This window comes from Lipophrys pholis (assembly GCF_963383615.2).
Source record: "Lipophrys pholis genome assembly, chromosome: 6".
Taxonomy (NCBI): domain Eukaryota; kingdom Metazoa; phylum Chordata; class Actinopteri; order Blenniiformes; family Blenniidae; genus Lipophrys; species Lipophrys pholis.
The window spans coordinates 28,848,342-28,869,660 of NC_137629.1; the positions used below are offsets into that span (position 1 = coordinate 28,848,342).

Here is a 21,319-nt window from a genome sequence, read left to right on the forward strand (position 1 = left end):
GTCACTCTAATGTCTTTGTCTTTTTTTAAGAGGACTGATTGAAATATCTTTCTTTTTTTCTTTCCATTTAGTTCTCCTAAAACAATGTCTTTTTGTCCTAGTTTCCAACAGACAAGTAGAAAAACACCACTTAGCGAATATAATCAACCTTATAATCTAAAACCCTTTCGATTTCAGAGCTGCTCCTTTATGTCAACACTTATGTGCGACATAAAGGATTAAAACTGTTAATCGTTCGTCTGCGGCATAAGAAAGTAATTTAAAAAGAAAGACTTTCCCACACATTGAAGAAATTGCACAGTTCTTACCTAGTCGTAGACGGTCACGGGGAAACTCCCATTTACTGCTGTCATACTGGAGGAGGTCATTCTGCTCGTCGAGGGGGTATTCGTCGGGATCAATGATGATAGATGGACCCATTTTGTAGTGCGCTGGTTGCTGAAGTGATTAAAGACGAACGTGAATCTCTGCAGGATTACACTGACAGCTATCTTTAGAAGTTAGTTTTTTATTTTAAGTGGTGATGTCCATCCAAATCTAAACTTTTCAATATGTGAACTCAATAATTTTGTCAATCTGAAATACTGGGTAAAATTTAACTCTCAAACTGTATTTCGCAATCGGCATGCCAAATTATAAATAAATGAAAATGAAAGAGGAACTATGATATTTCACAATTTCAGCGTCACATTTCTGCATCTCAAAAGTTTTTTTTTTCTGAGAAATGTTTTACCTTCCGCAGCTTGCGAATGAACAGGATGAGCATGAGCCAGAGGAAAGTGGCTGCAGCTCCCGTACACACCAAGATTATGACCTCAACGTTCGCCTTCCCTTCATCTCCTGGAAAGAGAAGAACAGCATTAAACTTCTGGGACTCTGTGTACTTTGAGTGAGCTCACATACTTTCACGCTGAATTGGTCGAAGCTTGAAATATGAAAACCAAAAAAAACCCAGTGTGAATAAAGAGCACTGTACTGTTTGAATACAGTCATTCTATCTAACTGTGGTTTAATTGTCCTTTCCTAAATGTTCTCTGAACAGTTGTACATCAAAAGGAACTACAGTTTAATCTCCCAAACTCTGCTTTCCCAACCATTCACATGGCCGTTATCCAGTGAATCTGAACTTTTTCTCCAGCTCTTATTTCCAGTAGTGCTTGACCAAACCAACAGTGCAGAAAGGTCTACGTGCAGTGTGCTGCTGGAACATTTTTTTTACAGTGAAGACGGAAAGATGACTACAAAGTTTATCCTCAAGCAAAACGAAAGCAGTCTGTAAGAACGTGGTGCCTAAAACGTGGCGGCGATATCAGACCTTCTCGTCCGAACGCATGATTCATTGTACCGGCAACAGCAAAGAGGCAACACACACACACACACTGAAAAAAACCCGGCCTTCAATTCTAATTATCTCCTATGTGTCTCCAGTCCCCTGGTAGTTTGTAGCAGTCAATCTTTTAGACTCATTAGTGGACCTCTTAACACTTCGCAGAGGTTATGTCCTCGAGGTAAGGGCCCTCGGCCAGAGCCACGATCATAAAACCCAAGAAGGAATTCACCCGGCATTCCTGGCAGCCACAAATTTTCTGTCAGGGGAGACGTTTCTCACTGAAGTCCGAGCCGAGCTATTTGTAGTGATGACAAGAAAACACGAGGCCGTCCGGGCTCCCTGAGATGTTTTGACTGGGTATGCGGAAAATGCAGCAACTCCGTCGCGCAGACAACTGATCAGTGTGTGTGTGTCATGATACGGTCTGTACGGTGCGCACGCCACCTCACACGGCTGCTGCGGTGACTGAATGACTCACCGAGCACAGTAACCACCGCGCTTGTTTTCGCCACACCCGCGACGTTGCTGGCGACACACTCGTACAGGCCCTCGTCGTCTTTCTTCACCCTCTCGATGGTCAGAACGCCGTCCCCTCCCAGAGTGATACCTGAAAAACACACGCCGCAACTTGTAGTCTGTATAAAGCAAATTGGGGTTTTCATTTGTAATAATAATAATGCATTTCATTTATAGACGCCTTTCACACCACTCACGGTCACCTCACAACATAAAAAGCTTTGACTTTCTCTGCTAACAGTAACTTTTGATTCTCCTCTCCATCTTGTTTCTGCCTTATTGCACCAAAGAGCTTTTTTTGTGATGTTCACAGCACAATCAATAATCTTCAAAGCGTTACCTGGACTCTCTTTCACTGGAACTCCATTTTTGTACCACATGATCTCGGGACGAGGAACTCCAGTAGCAGAGCACGCAAGCAACAAGATGCTGCTGCTGTTTACGTCCTGATTCGTTAGATTTTGACTCAGCAACGGCCGTTGTCTTTCTGCATAGCAAATAGACCAATCAATAAATAAGGAATAGGTAGAGAGATGGATGGATGGACACACAGATAGATATAATCTTTGAAGCAGATACACTTTTTTCGCCAGTAACAAGACAAGATAGTTTATGGAAAAAGTGTTGCAATCAGTGAAAAACAAAAATGCTTGAAGTACAAAGTGTTTAACTTCTCGTATCCTCCTTTGACTTACCATCTACTTTAAGTGCAACGCTCTTGTATTTCACATTCTTGTCCAATTTGTACGCTTGGCATTTGTAACCCGCACTGCTCTTTTGGGACACGTTGTGCAGGTAGAGAGAAATGGAAATGGAGAAGCGGCTTATCTGGAGACTCCCCACGTTCGCGGTGATGGTTTGATTCCTGGAATCCAACCACTGCAGGTCGGTGTAGAGGTAACGGGTCGCCAGACAGGTCAGGGTAACGTCATACCCTTCAATGGCTGTCTGAGGCTCGATGTTGATTTCCTCCAGGTCATCTAATGTGAAAACGTGCAAGAATGAGATGAATTAGGACGTGAGTGTTGGTCAGCCCGGGTCAACCAGAGTTCTCAGTGACATTTTACAAACACTTTAAATCCACACACATTCTCTGCTGGCCAGAGAACCTAATTTGGAAAAAAGTTTGGGGCACAAAGCTGCTCATCATGAGGCCAAGAATGTCAAATTTGCAGTTATTTCCTGTTTCATCATTGCTAATTGGAAGCATGTTGCTGGTGCACAGCGTTTGCTGATGGTGTATCTGCACACATGCGATTGGAGTGAGGTTGCGCATGCACCCCAAGGGAAGCAGACTGTGCTTGTTTATTCAGTTTGCTGGAAAGCATTCTCTGTTCCGTAAGAGAAGACAGCTGTTATTACAACTCTGTCCTCTTTTTAGCAGCATTCCATCATTCTCTGTCTTCCTCACCTCTGGAGGGGAGCGGGACTCCTCCTGGGAAATCTTTCACTCTGGGAGAATGACTTTAGCCACTTGGTATCCTGTACTTAATTATGGGTACATATAAATCCCTCTGTCCCCAAAAGAAGACCTTCAACCTTCAGGAAAATGTGATTCATCAAGCTTTTAAAGAGATTTGATTCACTTTATTATAAAGTGAGCTATGGTTGTATGTAGTATTACATAACGATAATGATGTACGTCCCATTTTGGGAACATTTGGAACTACTCAGTTATGCATAAAAAAAACTACAATTTCATTGCGTACACAGGCACACAGACCAGGAGGAATGACCTGCTGGCAGTGGAGCAGGAATGCAGTTATTCATAGCTGTATTTAAACGCATGCCATTATAGCGCTCCATATGGCTCGGGACATGTTTGCCTCTCTTCCACCCTGAAGCTGCGCAGCTACAGTGGAAGATGGTTTCAATTAATGCCCCCCTCCGGTGTCTTTATTGCACAATACAATCTGCACATTCCTTCCCTGCTTTTGTAGTTCATTACAACGTGCACTGTGTCCGTAGATCATTTATAAGAACTCAGCACATGGTATGGTACACTTTGCAATCACAAAAATGGGGGATTTGTCTCTGTGCACTTTCAGCCAAGCGGTTAAGAGTTTGAGGCTAATGTTGTATTCTAGTGACCCACTTACCATCAAGGTAGAACGGCACGGTCATGGTAGCTGTTCCTTCCTTATTCTTGGCCACACATGAGTAGTTTCCAGACACACGAGCCTCTCCGATCACCAGGGTACTCGCCGTCTAATTAAGATCGAAAAAAGATTAGAAAGGCAATAATAATGACAATGTCTAATGTGACTTTTGGTGTGATATGTTCTTTAGGGTGTGATCACCATCAGTGACGTGAGTTGCCTTTAACGAACAACTGAGAGATCTGGGCCGAGCCTGGTATGTTTTATACCCTCCAATGTTTGACATTAATGAAAGGATACATCTGGAGTCTTAAAACCCACCAAGTATCCTTCAGCCCTGTGTCGTACATTAAGAGCTGAGGCCCATTACCTGGAAAGCACTTCTAACGCCACACTCAATTTGAACTCCACAACAAAATCTTTAATGGCCGAAATAGACAAAGAAAAAATAGTGAAGCCTGGATGTGGTCCAGACTTCGTGGGGTTCTGTTTAGTGTTCACAGTGACATCTGTTTTTTGGGGGCAGTCAGCTACATCAAAGAGAGTGAATGATGTGGGAGTATTGTCTGGAGTATGCTGGCCAAAACTTCCTAGTCTGGCAGAAAGTATTGTGTTGACTATCAGAATCCCAGCTGTGGTGGTGAAACCCTGTCAGTGTTACTGTGCGGACAATATTCACCGTACTGAAAGTAAGGCGGTAAAGGAATAGGTGTTATTTCAGGTTGTCTAATTCATGTTCATATGACATTTGTGAAAACATTGACAGAGTGGTATTATGGTATTATGTTACGGCCATTGCTTCAAATTGATGTAACCTGAGATCGGAAGCTCTCATTTAGATGATTTTGCACAGTCCTGAAGAGGTGACCTGACCAGACTCACGATGACCTCTGTGCCCGTGTCGCACCTCCATGTTTTCCTGATAGTATGACCTCGGCTGTTCCAATTCTCTCTACTGGATTTGCAGGGGAGCCGCTCAGAGGCCCAGTTCTGACTATGTTCTCATTCACGGGCCAACACAATTTATGTGAGGTGACAGAGAGGAATTCGCTTCCAACAAATCCCTCATCTTTTAAACTGCTGCTTGTTATCATTGACCCTTACTCCTCACCCTCATAAAGCACCAGCGACTGGCCGCAAGTGCTTATAAATGAGTAGTGCCTCCTTATTTATGACTTGCATGTATTAGAACTGAAAAAATTTGTTAAACTCGATATCGAGTGACAAATCTTTATACATTTCAGAATTTAATATCATAGCTAATTGACCAAAGGTTAATATATCATTGACATATGTGCAAGAAATGAAAACGGTGAAACACAAACATTTCTATTGAGAATAATCACTCCTCTGCAGATTAATTTGTGCCCTAATTTGACCCAGCCAGCTGTAATAGGATTCTCTGACCGAATCCTATAGGGAGACGAAGGCCTGCTACTAATTATGTTTGGGGTTAACAGTTTGAGTCAGAGGCTTTCTCAGGACATTTGCATTGATGTCTAAAGTTTTGCCATTGTGTGGCGTGTTTTCAGCTTGTCTGGTGAAAGTTGTTTTTTTTCCTTTTAGAGAAAAAGACAAAAACAACTGATTTTGCAGAAAACTAGAATTTTAAGATCTTGAAAAATGAACCGAACTTAAGATCATGGCTGTTGTTAAACACTCAAAAAAGAACAATTTAGTAATGAAATCTATTGTGACCTTGAGTACAAAAAGAATAGAAACGTTTGAATAATAAAAGCAGAAATTGTGTGGGCCATTATGTTCTCAGCACGTGCACAGCCACACATCTTTTGTGATGTTTAGAAGAATCTCCACAGAAGAGAAGATGCATCTCTGGCAAGGCTCAGGGTGAAGGTGCAGATGTTTCATTTACTGCACTTCCCCATATGAAAATACAAAAATGAAGGGTGTATATCACTTCAGTGATGGAAAATGAACTATGTCAGTCAGTTATATGTGCAGAAAACCGAAGCTGGCAGCAGTTTCATTTGTGCTGTAAATGTACAGAACTTATCAATATGGGATCTGCCCTACCCCTTCTTGACCCTTCCCTTTACTCATTATATGCATTAAAAACATTTTTACATATTTTCTTGCATGGTTATTCCAAGAACAAATCATGGCCTTTCATGTGCACCAATGAATAACAAAAGTGGGGTTTTTAGGTGTTTTTTTTTAAACGGCACTGCAGAGGGCCTTTTCATGGGTTTTGGTCAGTTACATAAGTCAAAACGAAGGCAGACAAATTTAATCACTTTCAGTGAAGGGAAATATTGCACCACCGCCAACAGGAGGAAAATATTGAGGATTTGTGGGTTTAAGATGTTGAATTAGATTTTCAAGCCCTAATCACTGGACTTAGCTAGTTTATATATCTCCAGACCTCTTCCAGATCCTGTCCTTATGTAAGCCCTGCGATTGGGTTGGTCATTAATACCTGTCACTTTTATATCATGGTGAATATGTTTGCAGCAAATGCATTCAGTGTATAAAATAAAGGTAAGAGAATGTGTGAAGAGAAACTACATACCTTGTTTCTTCCTTTCACCAGTTCGGTCTTCATATTTATGCTCCTAATCCAGTTATGGACATTATTTCCTCCTTTATTTGTGGTAACCAGGAATGGCCCAGGGTAAGCAAAGCAACTGCAGAAAAGAGAAAAAGTAATAAACAATAACAATTCAAGACCTTCAATAATATAGTCGAGCTAAAACATCCTTTTGTGTTGTTTTCACTGGTAATGTCAGTGAGGGACTGCAGCGTAATACATCCAAAATCTGTTGCATGAATGCAATAGCCTCTCCTTGAATTGAAAGCTGGATAGAGTCCAGGTCCATACTAAGCTATCTGAGTTGTAAAGTACGGGAGAAAGACTTGATCTACCCCCCCCCCCCCCCCCCCCCCCACCCCCCCACCCCCCACTCCCCAACTCTCAAACCCTTCACCGCCCGTGGTTGCGAACAATCAGCATGATGAGTGGAGAGGCAGGGGAGGAAACGGCAGCAGCGACAGGAAGGGCTGTGCTGTGCGTCACCTCGTACAGGAACCCCCCCCCACACGTTCTGGCCAGAGGAGATAAGGTTGATCCTGAGACCTTGGTGGTCAGCAAGGGATAGCTGATAACTCCTCAACCCAGCGATAAAGACATCCCCAGACTTTTGCCCCCTGCATTCATCAGCCTTATTCCACCTCCAGCAAAGCAAGCTCCCCTCTTCTCTATGCTGTCCCCTCCGCTCCAAACTCCCAGGATCACGATGAGATATGATTTTGAAGGGCTACATATTGGATTTACAGTGACAGGTACTTTGCAGGGTCAGCGCTGTATAAAACAAACATTTTGCACAATTGGCCTCCCACCAGGCTGTAGCTGTTCCTCCGTCTCATTAGCTGCCTGCTGCAGCCTAACCACTGTTCCTGTTGCCAGCTCTGATTATCTTTGAGGGACTTTGACCTTTTTGATTTTATTCACCATAAATCTGGCCAGTACAAATCATGTTGTACCTTTTAATGGAGACAATTACTGGAATGTCATTCAGCATGTACCATAATAGTCCTCTTTCTACCCACATGGGTGTTTTTTCTTAACAGATCAGATAACCTAAGAGTAATAAAGCCTTTTTTTTTTTTTCTTTTGCCGTAATGGCTCTACAGATCTCCTGCTGTCAATAACAAGCCTCGGTCGCAAGACCAGAGATGTTCATTTAATTTACGAGCCCATGTTTATGCAGCCTCTCTTATACCTTTATGCTATTTACCCCCCCCCCCCCGTTCTTGGAGGGCTGTGTTGCTGTGATTAATTTGTCATGTTCTAGGACAAAGTCAATTCAGTTCCAGTGGATCTGTTTTATAGTAGGATCTCCGGGCTGTACTGGCAGTTCTGTCTTCAACAATAACATACCTTCGGTGGGTCATGCTGTTTGTTTGTCTGTTTGTGATTCTGAACAAATATTGCAGCAATGCCCAGGACCGTTGTCTTAGATGCAGCTGTGTAATGTTGCTTTGCAGTTCAAATAAAGACACAACTTCATACTCAGAGGCATCTGAATTATTCTCTGCTGTTGGCAGTCACACAGATAAACATGGGAACAGTTTTCGGAAAAAGGAAAATATCTTATAAACTGGCAGCTATTACTGAACAGATAACTGTAAAGCCAATCAATTTGATTGCAGAATACTCAGACTTTGTTAGTATTTCACGATGTGCCACTGCTATAGATGGAGTTACTTGAAGCATAAACAAACTATTTGTAGAATAAATGTGTAATCAACAGCTGTTCAGAATTAACATTAACATTTTGGGGATTTTTAGGATGTTAAAAGCATGAACAGAGAACATCCCATTTCAACAATAAATCGCAAAGACTCACACTCTGAAGGTGTGGTCGGAGTGACACGGTTGCCAGAACCAAGTTATTGTTGGCAACGGCGTCCCGTAAGCACTGCAGGTCAGCTGGTGCTGTTTGCCAGACACGTAAGGTTGCAAATCCAGATTGGCAAGCTCCGCCTCCGGTATAGTTGGCTTCACTGCAAATGAGAAATCCACATAAACCCACACAAGGACAAACAATCACACACACAAACACACACAGGGAAATAGATTAGAAGTCAAACAGAGAGCGCGAGATAAGAGGTTACACAAACTATCAATCATCTCAATCCAGCCTGCTATGGAATGTCACAATGTCTTTATAATGAGACACAACAGTCGTGATGGATGGCTGTGAAAATGGTGCCACTGACACAGGTTGTCCTTTAGATACTGTGCAGGAGAAGAATGGCAGGATGAATGAAGGGCCCGGACGTGCAGTTCAAAGAACGACGCCACTGTGGCCCAAGCTCAGGCCAGTGAATTTGACCATACAGTATATGCTGTGATAAACAACAGACAAGGATACTTGTGTCATCTCAGCAGGGGGTCCACATTACTTACTCCATTTTCTGCATTTCAAACAGCAACAACAATTAAGCTTCACCCACTAACATGGCATGGTGAACCTCAAAAACCTGCATCACACACACACACACACACACACACACACACACACACACACACACACACACACACACACACACACACACACACACACACACACACACACACACACACACACACACACACACACCAACCATCACATACAACACATTCATAATCCTGAGTGTTGTGACAACTCCAAACAAGCGATGAACAATGTTTAAACAAGTTCTCTAATTGATACCAGGCATCTCTCTTCACTGTGTTTATTTGCATCCCTGTGCTTTATTTTTTTGGCCATTCCAATAAAGAGAAGGTTTGTAGAGCCGGCTAGTCATGGATCATAAATAAAAGTTTATACAAGCCAGAAGGGGTCTGATTTTTCCACTTTTTGGCACGCCATAGGGATTCCTTGAAAATGTTTAAAGAATGCAATGAAAATAGCTCTACTCCCTCTGTGGCAAGCTTAAAGTAACGGATATACACTTCTCTGTACTCTGTAGCAAACAGACTCCATTCAAGTTTCCACTTAACATGCTTCAACATTTATAGCCCCTAGTGTTAACAGTTATCGCGATTGTCTGCAGAGTAATCAAAACAAGGAATTACATACTCCTTGTTTTTCCTCAAGCTGTGTACATATTGTGTGAAACATGTTGTTTATATGAGCTCCACTGTATATACACATGGTGAGGATGCAAATAAATGCTATGGACTGGGGGGGGGTCTGGATCAGTTGGAGTCTGCGTGCAGAATAGAGCTCGGGCCATTTACACACTGCGCCAAGCCCCTTCAAAAGAGCCCCAATAATCAACAACAGCTGCCCCGGCTACGTCAATCCAGCCCTGGAATCAACAAGCCCCCAAATTCCTCTCATACTCGAGCTGCTACCTGCCGTCCAGTGAACTGAGCTGAGAGCAACAGCAGTGCTGAGGCAGCCTCAGCTCACTGCTTCATTTCCTCAGGATCAGCAAAATTTTGCCAGGTTTTTTTTTTTTTTTTTTGTTTGGGCAATATCTTACCATCAACTACCAGAGTGTAGCTCAGGTTCCTGTACAGGCCCTTCAGCCTGTTGCCCATGTTTATGGTGAAGACACCAGCGTGCTTCTCCTCCACATCCAGGATGAACAATTTGTGACCAGACATCTTGTAGGAAGTGGAATTCTTCAAGATAGGGACTCCATCCTTGTACCTGCGAATTGAAAAGAGAGAGAAAAAAGTTTGCACATCAATTAACTCACAGATTAAAAAAAAAAAAAAAAAAAGATACTCCCTTGACCACCACATGACATTTGGGCATTGTGACTCTGGAGAATTACATACCATGCTATAATGTCTGGTGGAGGCAGGGCAATGACTTTGGGCTCAAGCACAACTTTCTTCCTGCCTTCTTTGACAGTTATTGGACTGGGCCGCTCAGGCTTGTAGGAAATGTTCAGGAACGGATGCTCTGCAACAGACAGATGAAGGACACAGACAAAAAGAAGTTAAGGCAAGAAAAATCAAACAAATGCAAAGTCATCATTACATAATTTTAGTCTTATTATTCTTAATGAACCTGTAATAAGTGATTTACATTATTACACTCACCAAAGACAATGACTCTTGCTGAAGTGGTCTTGTAATTTGTGGACCCAAGCTCCGCCTTGCACCAATACACTCCTCTATTCTCCATGGTGATGTTTGGCACCACTAAAGTATTATTTATTTCGAGAATCTTTTTGATTTTGAATTTCGACGTGACAATGGTATGTTGATGTTCCTAAAGACAAGACAAGCCCCATCAACACCATTTATACTACATGTGATCATCATTCACAGTCAAATAATTATATTAACAAGGCACCCTGTACTCACCTTCTTCCCAGGAAACTCCCAGGAGAAGTTGAGTCGGCCATTGTAGGTGGTCACGCCACTGCAGCGGAGGACAAGGGTGTCTCCGACCAACAGTCTGATGTGTTCCGGCGTAATCTTCACATTTGTCAGTATATTAGCTGAAAAATACACAAGGACTCGTGAATATCACAAGAGCTGCAAATGTTAAATCGTTGAAGAAAGCAGCATGACAACGCAAGGAGGGTTCGTGGACTTACTCTGCCTGTAAGGGACGTAGTGGGACTTGAAGGTTTGCTCGTTGACCACGGCGGTACAGACGAGCATTGAGTACATCATATATGGAGCATAGGGAATCTTGAACCCCACCTTTGGATCCCACTCCATTTGCTCTATGACCTCCTCTGATAAACTGGGATCCTGCAATAGAAAAAGTAAAGCAGCCACGTCTCATGATGTTCCAATGGGTAAGTCACTCAATTTGAAGTTGCATGAATGGCATCGGTTGGAGTGAAGATCTTATCAGTGTGTGTTTTAGAAGTTTATCCTCTGCAGTCATTTATTCAATGGCAAACATAACAGTGCATACTCGGAAAAGGATGTGCGTGCCAGCTGCTGTTTGTTCTCATTTCAGAAGTCGGGTAGGGAAGAAGGCAAAGGAAGAAAGGGAAGGAAGAGAAGCAGGAAGGAGGAGCAAAACAGATTAATTAATAGCAGGAAGGTCATAACGTCCCTATCGAAGGTATCCGACCAGGAGCAGTTTATCCACAGTGGGCACCATGACACATGGTGTTATGTCAATCAGCGATTGGAAAGAAAATGTCAAATCTTTTCAGCTGACATTACGACTTTCACACAACTTTCATTCCACTTACAAATGTGGTTATTAAATGTGAAATGTTATCTGCAGCCTTCAGTAAACTATTAATCCATTGACATCTCACACTTAACTCCAAAAACACATGGCTGATTTCCATGTTGTTTTCCTATGAATAAACACACTCTGTACTGTTTTTTTTGTTGTTGTTTTTTACTGCATTGCCTGATGTTTGTCAGAGAAGAAGGACTAAATTTAGTTGCGGTGTCTATTCTGAGAAGAGCACTCTTGGAACACCTTCCTGGTCTTTCAGGAAGCAGACAGGATGACTCCCTCTGCCGCCCCTGAGCTTCCCTCAGACGAGCCACTGTCCCCGGTCTCCTTCTATGTGCTGCAGCGATTTAACACACAAGGTGTGTGAGAACCGGTGGGTCAGCTGAACCTCACAGGGGAAACACTCCTTTCAAAGACAAGTAAGAACATCCAGATACGGTATAAATAGCAATCTTCACTTCTTGAATGACGTATTATTTGACTTTCCTCACATTCCAAGCCCATAGGAATATATGGGCCAGCTTCAATACACTGCACAGTCAATCAATTCACCCCAGAAGTGAAAACAAGAGGCAGATGGCTGTCTTTGTGAGGCCTTACCGTTGTCAGAGAAACAGAAATATCAGGGGAGGATGTTCGACAGGGGATCACAAGGCTGGGCTCATGCCTGTAGATGCCTAAAAATTGTGGTGTCGGATCAGGGGGCTCCACAAAGGGTTGCTCTGGATCTGAAGAATGAGAACCATTTACACATTAAGTGACAAAACATTGACAGACAATTTAACTTGTTGTATTACTTAATTTATAATTTTTTTTTTAAACGCACATAACAAGAAAGTCTTGTGTTCAAATGTATTGCCTTGTGAGGTTGAACATGAATGATTGCTGACTATTGCATACGCAATGACCAGCAGTTTGTTCAGGATGCACAAGCTCAGTGTTTGACATGAACGTAGCAATTTTAGCGCATTCAACCCGGAGACCAAATGATAAGAGAAAGAATCTCAAATTTGATATTTACTATTCTTAAAGTTACCAGGTAACAAAAACTGCAAACGTGGGAATTTCACAGGAAAGAGTTTGTGATCGGGGGTTGATGAGGGAACTGTTATTTAAAAAGTGAGTATGGAAAAATAAAGTGAGCCGCTCTGAAAAGAGGTTTTCCCTAAACTTGCAACTAGTAGACTAAACACAAGAACAGCATTGTTAGCCAACCTGGAATCACTGTAAAGCCATAACCAAAATGTGGTAGAGGCAGGACTCCCCAACAATGGCTGAAGAGATACACGTGATGGAGAAACTCTTTTATATTGTTAGGCTATAAAAAGCAATGAAAATCCACCTTTTTATGACAGTCAACTGTTTTAAATTCTAAAAACAACTCTGTTTTCTGGCTTTAGAATTTGTGGTCCCCTCTTTTCTCTACACATTCTCCATTTCACTGCAGCTGAAACTGCATCTGGTGCCACGCAAGGCACAGGGGAAGACTACAACAGTAGCTGTTGCAGTAAGTTACAGCTTCCAGTGTAATCAAACTCAGACTTTTAACTCCAGATGAAGCGACAAAAAAACAGTTTATTTATGTCTCGTTTTCTGAAGGGAAGGTATGTGAAACTATTCTTCATATATATATTTTTTTTACTCTTTCAGTCATTAACTATCCTTTAATTTGTTGTCAAAAAAAAAATTTAAAAAATGTTTTTCCTAGCTCTTGTAACTTGCAGGAAATATTAGACTACTCTTTGCCCATTTTGCTCGGTCTCTTTGGCACTATTGCTTGTGGCTCTGGTCCAACGTGAAAACCTCCTAACTGGCGTCAGCAGATGACAATCACCCTGTGAAAAGCCTTTTTCAAAAGAGTCACAAATGCATCATGGCTTTCCTGAAAACAAACAGTTTCATTGTGGATCGAAGAAAAATCAACAATCAGCTCGAAAAAGAAAGTCGTCTTATCAGTGGAGCTGGTTCACTGCATTTTCAGACATCAAAGTCAGTTTTTCTCATGCTAAAATATGATTTATATCAACTGTGGGAAATAATTTGAGGTTCTTTAAATCAACAAAAAGAAAATAAGAAAAAAGTTCTGTGGTACAAGCCACCACAAACTTCTCATTTGATGTGTGTTTTCCAGGACTCACCTTTGACAAAGACGTACGTCGAGGCAACGAGGTCTGAACCAGATTCGGAGTATGCGCATGCGTATCTCCCCGTGTCATTGGCACTCATGTTTGCGAATGTCAGGTTGCTGCAGTGCGAGTGAGCGTGATGTCTGGTTTCACATCGTTCCACCGTCACGTCCTCTGTACTGTCCTCTGATTGCTTGGCATTGCCAAGCGTCCAGTGCAGGGGGCCGTGACCTCTGACAGAAGACAACGAGGGTTCAACAAAGCTGAAGACGACATTTGATGACTCAGTCCTGCTGGCTCAAAGTTTGATGGGCGAGGTAAAAATAACTATAGCATCACCAAGGAAGCAACAGTAAATAAAACGCTCCATAACTTGGATCTATTTTTAGGAAGTCTCACAGCGAGTGATGACCTCACAGGCTTATTAGTTCAGGATGGCCGCGGCTGCTTCTACCCTGGGGATGTTTTGGCGTGGTGTTCGTTTTATTTTTATTTTGAGTTAATCTTGAATCATCCGATTACTTGAACTTTCACATGGGAACATGTTTCTCTTGAATGATGTGCTCAGCTAACACATTCTTTCCACACAGAATCCATTAAAAAAAAACAAAAAAGAAACCTCATTAAGGAGATCCCAGAGGATCATCAAACATGTCTCGCATACCACTGCCTGCGCCTGCAGAATTTAGGGGGTCAAGCAATCTCCAGTTCTCATCCAGCAACAGAAAGCGAATACAGTATGGGCCAGGAATCTTACCAAATGGCCTTGTAGGGAAGCATTGCATCAAACAGACATGATCGTTCTTCAAAGGCCCACAAAATGATGCAATGATCTAAATTCTTAACAAATGTGAATGTAGTCCACATGGGTCTCAAACATTCCTTAAAGGAAATGGCAACACACTAATTAATGTAGACCACCGTCACTGGTTCCTGCCAATTACTGTCACTGCTTCGTCACACCAGGCAAGTGTCTTCAAACTCAAAGTCACTTGCCATTTATTTTATCTATGGTCATTCTGGCATGTAATCACAAAACAGATTCTACAGTTGACAGCAGTAGTGACAGAAAATCCCTCCTCACCCCACATGACTGTCAGAGCAGTAATAGACATTCAACTATTTGCTGTATTCCCAAATTGTAATTAGGTATAGTACTTGGGTAGATTTACTGAGTTACAGTCCATCAAATGGGAAAGACCAGCTGGCACTGAGACAAGCTTTGTGTATTGGGTACGTACCTGCAAACGAGGCTTAACACGTCGCCCTTATGAAGAATGAGTGGGTCGTCGGAGGGAAAGATCTTGGGAGCTTGCTCTTTCTCCAGGTGTCCTGTCCAGCACACACAAAGAGCATTCAGGCAGAAAAATCAGCAAAACTGCACCTTTGCAGCACCTCTTTGATGCTGTGTGTCAATTACTATTGCAGTAAACAGGATGGAAAACACCTCTGGAAATTCCAATGAATCACTTCAGCACTGTGCATGTGGGTTTGCTTTGTGCGATTCTGCAACGCTGACTCCTATGCAAGTGATTGTCTGCTGCTACTAAATGTTAAATGAACTTTGATTACATACCAAAGCTGCTGCTACAGCAGTTTCAACGCGCTTTACATTCACGCACATGCCACTGGTGATGGCCGCCATGTAATGTGTTTCCACACTAGTGGGAGTAACTTTTGTTCATTGTCTTTCCAAAGGATACCTCAACACTTATGCAGGGCGGGATGAGGAATTGGACCACTAACACTGGGATTGGAAGATGACTGGCTCTACCAACGGAACCACAGCCGCCTCCACTGAGGTTTCTCAAGAGGTAGAAGTGAGAAAAGACAGAAGAAAAAAAAAAAAAAGGTGGACAAGAAGATAGACCAGAGAGGTCAAAGCAGTCAGAATGGACAAATAACAGAAGTGAATCCCCTGATGAGAGACTCGTGTCCTCCCCTCGTTCAGCCTCCCTTATTGGGGGTACCTCTTTTTGGATTAAGCATTTGTTTTTGTTTTTTTAACCATTTACCGATGACCATGATCTGTGTGACCTATTATAAAGGGAGAAGATGAACTGGAGATGTTTGTTTCAGAGGGGGCCTCTGTTTGTTGAAAGGTTTATCCACCAGCTATCAACAAAGGAAACTGCTTCTCCCTGCTGTCCAGGAGGTGTCACAGTCATATATGCGATTTCCTCCTTTTCACCGAAATCCCTGAACTGCTTTTGATTGTGGCCAGAAAACCAGTTGAGTAAGTCTACCCTCTGAATATGACAGTCTTCAGGGGAACCTTTATATGGAGCACATATTCATGAAAAACAACTGTGTTACACAAAAGCGTGATGTGGTGAGATGTATGAGCTAGCTGATGGATATACTTGTATTTGTACATATGGAAACCGAACAAGCACACCTGCATGGACAATTGCAAGCACAGATGGGTGCATGCACACACACACACACACACACACACACACACACACACACACACACACACACACACACACACACACACACACACACACACAGAAAAACACTCACTCACACACATTCGCCAAGTTTTTCATCTATTATTCGGAACAGCTGTTGTGCTAAGAATGAGCTGACGCTGCCAAGGCTGGCAGTGGCACTCAATATCCACTTCCTTACTAAATATTATAACATCATTGTTTTATTGTCCAAGGTTAAGCAGGGGGGAAGGGGTTGTGGCTCGTGTTCTCTCATGCTGTGATGGCACACGCTTTTGGTTATATGAATACAAATCCCCGCTTTCTGTCCTGATTGAAATACACTTGCACACGCAAAGTTCTCAAGTTTAATTCTGTTTTTGGATTCCTCGTAGCTCTTTGATGAGCTTTTTGTTTGAGAACGTTCAAATTTAAAAAAAAAAAAATACATTTCTTGGCTGAAATCTGCAAAGTACACGACACAACACAAGGTCATAGCTAATTTTGTCAACTTGTTGCTTCTCTGATGCAAACGCAACACATTAGAATGGAGGAGTCTCCTGGTGCACGTAACACCGACTGAGAAAGTGCAAAGCATCATAGGACCTTGTGTTAAACAGGTAAGCTGCTCATCTCTTATGATGAGGCAGTTTTTACCCTATTCTTCTCAGTAATGCACCACAGATGGATGAATCAGCAGGGGCCCCCAGCAGCACACTTATAAAAGGCAAAAGAAAGAAGAAGAAAAAAAAAACATCCCATGGTTGTCTCTCTCTCTGTACAACCAACACCCTCAAAGCTCCCACCTGCCCAGCACTGACCTCCGCAAGCATCCCGACAGCCCCTAACCCCCCGCAACAGCTGTGTGCCGCATTCCTCCAGGATATCGCCTGAAAAATGCCAGAAAGTGTTCTTATTGTGTCGGTTCAAAGAGCCCTGGAGCTGGTTCTCATTAGGAGCCATTAAAAAGAGGACAGGCATGGAACAAACAGAGTGAGGCAGTGAGGGATGGAGGGAGAGCCACAGCGAGGCTGACTTCTGCTTCAGTTTCTCAGTTGTCTCGTGGCGGGGTCTTGAGCCTCTCACACAGCATCGGACAGATCACTGACACGGCGCCAGGTTGTCTAAGTTTAGACCGGGATTTGTATGCCCTTGTCTTTACTTGGCATTGATTGAAGGAAGCGGCACAGGACACAGAGTTTGGAAAAAATGTGTGGTGAGTTCGCTACCAGTCAGGAAAAAGAACAAAAAAAAAAAGACAAACATTGTCGGATTCCAGGATCTATTCAACACCATCCCAAAAATGTTTGTGGCAGAGAAAATACTTAAATATTTACTCTGAAAGACGAGTTAAACAATAAAAACTGAGCTCTTTTTATAGTTAGTTCAACAGTGCAGCTGTGACCTGGCTTGGCTTACATCACATATCATGACAACAAATAATATCCATCCAACTTCTCTACTATTTTCTCCAACTTAAAGTCGAGGGGCGCTGCAGCTGATCCCAGTAAAGGTGGGGTACACCCTGGACCGGTTAACCAGATACTAAAGTGATATCGTCATGAAACTCAAGAAGAAATTTGATCAAATAAATAGATTTAAATAGAATGAGTGAAAAGCTGTAGCAAGGTGCCATTATTGTGGAACACCTCATAGTTCCAGCATGTTGCTCAGAGCTGATGTTTCAGCTTGCATAATATTAGAAAAAGAAAAAAAAAACACTGACTGTATCAGATGACTGTACTGTCATTGAATTAAAAAGGAAACCACAGGTCACAGCCCCTCAAGTGCCAGGAATAATGTGCGGAACTCCCTTCGCTTTTCCAGAGGATTTGTTTCATCTCCCTGTGGCTCCCGTCTTGACACAAGACGGCATGACTATCTGGAGAGTCCGAGGTCGAAGATCTTTTTTGGGATTGCAAATGCAAAAGAAACAATAACACAATTTCCAATTCTCTTGTTGGACCCTCTCATTTTATTCCATGCACTGATGTGACGACAAAAGACCCGACGAGGGCGGAGAGGGAGCCATCGTAAAACAAAAGAGCTTGAAGTGACTCTGTGAGTCATCTTCAGGATCGTAACCATGGCGACACCAGTGAAACAAAAGCGACTCTTCACCAATCTGAAGCCAGCTCACAGACGTGCAGTCGGTAAGATTGCTGCAGACATGTGTACTACCTGTTCTGAGTCCTGGAAGTCCAATCATTGCTGCTGATGAAAACATAAACCTGCTTTTAAATTAGCTCCCAGAAGTTCAAATACATACTTATTCTGGAACTTCAGAGCTTAATTCATCCACAGATTTTTAGATTCGGGTATTAAAATAGCATTTATTTTCTTCACAACGTGCTGAATTATATCTGGATACTCACTCGCTCTGCAGGAGTTTCGTGCAAATTACAGTTTGCAGGAAGATAATTACAGGTGGATATTTTCGAGATAAACACGTGAAGGCTCAACACTGACATAACATCAAACCTTTGAGGAGACTTTAGACCACCTGCCATAATAATAAGTTGCTACCACAGTTCTTACTGTGCTACATCTGTACATACGAAGTAATTCTTCACACGGGGCCCTTATGAAAATTCGTCAGTGCGCCAACTCCAAGGTTAAGACAACAGCGATGGAGAGTGCCTTTTTTTATTAGCCATATATTAGCCTTCGGAGATTTGGAGGCAAAGTGCCCCAGACTCCTCTTAAAAAAGCAAAATAAAGGAACATCTGGCCATGATGGGTGGTCATTGGTGGTTATATAAAGCTGAGTGGAGCCAACAAACAGGAGTCTCCTGCATGAGACTGCTAAATAGTAAAACCCTGAGGATTCCTGCTCCATAATGTATGATTAAGACGAGTAGGCAGACAGAAGCTCCTTGAAATTGAAATCTTACGCAGGATTCCAGCATTATATATTGCTGGCTCAGGGTGGATATTCTTTGTAAGGAACAGATGCTGAAAAATTTAATCCTATAGGAAGTGCTACACATTGCAATTTGTAAAGCTGAATATCCGTACGTAAAGGAATAATTGATGTACTTTCCTGCTAAGTCTTTCTATCCAGGTGAGTGAGTGTGTGAATGTGTGTGTGTGAATGTGTTTTTCTTGGGTTGCCTGCATGGAGTCAGACATACCACCATTGAGCGATGAACCCCCCCACTGCACTTGCCTGACCGCTCATCACTCCCATTTTACAGTTCTTCCCAAGTGTCCAAGCGAGAAAGAAGAAATTACTCCAAAGCAAATTAGACACAACATCAACCCCTTCTTATAGACGAACTGTCTCAACTGTGCAGCACAGAATAAAAGAAGAAATTCAACCATGACATGTGACAAAAAAGGAGAAGTTCAGTTTCAGTTTTAATCATACCCTCCAACGTTAGTTGTTGAAATCATTACTTAGCTTTACTCCACTTAAGTGAATTTGGCTCGTGCCCTAAGAAAATGTTCAACATATCTACAACTACCGTAAATCAACTCCCTTTTCCACGGGGATGTTCGCCTTACTCAGACAGAATAACCTGTACGGCACAAGAAATCCTTTTATTGAACAGTCTTCCGATGTAATGTGTGCAAAGTCTTCAATAAATAAGCTTAATCACCTGTATTGTATCCCAAGCAGGGGCTGCAGAGTTCTTACTGCAAAAAGTCTGTCTCAATGTGAGCCTTCAACCTTCATCTAAACTGGTGTCATAAGGCAATGGAAATATATATCTATATCTATCTATCTATCTATCTATCTATCTATCTATCTATCTATCTATCTATCTATCTATCTATCTATCTCTCTCTCTCTCTCGCTCTCTCTCTCTCTCTCTCTCTATATATATATATCTATATATAGATATAGATATAGATATAGATATAGATAGATAGATATATAGATATATAGATAGATAGATATAGACATATAGAGATAGAGATATAGATATAGATATAGATTAAAAAATCATGATACAAATATTGTCCACCAACTAAAGCCATCTAATGCCTCATGATGGACTGAGACAGTCTGACACGTAATGATAACTAATGGCTCTAGCAGGCGGTGCCCCCACTGCAAAAACAATACCCACTTTCTGCCTTGCCATTGTCTGATGGATGAAGCTGTACATTGCTGAATATGAGCACAAGGAGCTCCAGGAAGAAATCTTTGCTCAGGTAGCGTGTCACGTTTCCGTGACCTTTACTAGCCAGAACAATTCCAGGCTGCCTCTTGTCCCTACATCCGCTTCCTCTGTGCGTCTTTCCCACGCTTTGTGTGCAGACAGTGAAGGAAATCTACTCAAAAACATTGCGGACAAAAGCTTCATATGTTGAACGTGTGTCTGTGTGTGTGTGTGTGTGTGTGTGTGTGTGTGTGTGTGTGTGTGTGTGTGTGTGTGTGTGTGTGTGTGTGTGTGTGTGTGTGTGTGTGTGTGTGTGTGTGTGAGTGTGTGTGTGTGTGTGTGTGCATGTGTGTAGTAGGGGGAGGGAGTTTAACTTGCACAGTGTTTCCTTTGTTTGGATAGATTGTTTATTTGGGAAGAGTTAGGAAGCCTTGCTGTGTATCTCAGTGTAGCACTCAACCTGGCACAAGGTGCAAGGAGCATCCATGTTTTATGCTTCATGGTTCACTGACTGTACTGTCTGGGGAAAAAAAACATGCTTTCTCCACCCAAAATAGTTTAGCTTATTCACTCACAGATAACAATTGCAGGAATAAACTTCCCTTTATCACAATAGATAACAAACTGCAGACTTGCAAAATATCAAAAATACTCTGGAAACATGTCAGAATCAACAAATACGAATTTCCTTTATAAATCTACTGTTGCATTAAAATCTAGTCTACCTATCTAACTGACAGTTTACACGTTTTAGTGATTTAAAATCACTGTTAAGGAGGGGCAAGACGGCCTCTAGCGGGCGAGGGGAGAACTGCACACGAAAAAAACAGCCTGATTTGAACTAACACATCCTTTACAGACACTGTGAAAATATATTTAATTAATTCTGTAACGTGTAACATGCATGATAAACTAAAAAGAAATGTCGCTTATACTGAGAAATCACCCAATATAAGCTCATGGAAACACCAGGTGGCTACTAGAACTGTCAAAAAATAAAAGAACCCCTCTCCATTGCTTCTTATACCAAA

The 21,319-nt window shown here is 42.2% G+C and overlaps 1 protein-coding gene across 1 annotated transcript in view; it reads right to left on the bottom strand.

The window, feature by feature from the left end:
• The window catches only part of kdrl (kinase insert domain receptor like), a 39,581-nt gene that overhangs the window by 17,514 nt on the left and 748 nt on the right, over positions 1-21,319 (bottom strand). The window contains exons 2-17 of the mRNA XM_080465407.1: positions 14,989-15,079; positions 13,760-13,980; positions 12,222-12,349; positions 11,011-11,170; positions 10,775-10,911; positions 10,508-10,679; positions 10,241-10,367; positions 9,940-10,109; positions 8,313-8,469; positions 6,476-6,590; positions 3,946-4,054; positions 2,542-2,826; positions 2,187-2,333; positions 1,809-1,937; positions 734-840; positions 309-438 (exon numbers count right to left, since the gene is read on the bottom strand). Of these exons, the coding sequence (XP_080321533.1) occupies positions 309-438; positions 734-840; positions 1,809-1,937; positions 2,187-2,333; positions 2,542-2,826; positions 3,946-4,054; positions 6,476-6,590; positions 8,313-8,469; positions 9,940-10,109; positions 10,241-10,367; positions 10,508-10,679; positions 10,775-10,911; positions 11,011-11,170; positions 12,222-12,349; positions 13,760-13,980; positions 14,989-15,079 (2,385 nt within the window). The remainder of the gene's footprint in view (positions 1-308; positions 439-733; positions 841-1,808; positions 1,938-2,186; positions 2,334-2,541; positions 2,827-3,945; positions 4,055-6,475; positions 6,591-8,312; positions 8,470-9,939; positions 10,110-10,240; positions 10,368-10,507; positions 10,680-10,774; positions 10,912-11,010; positions 11,171-12,221; positions 12,350-13,759; positions 13,981-14,988; positions 15,080-21,319) is intronic.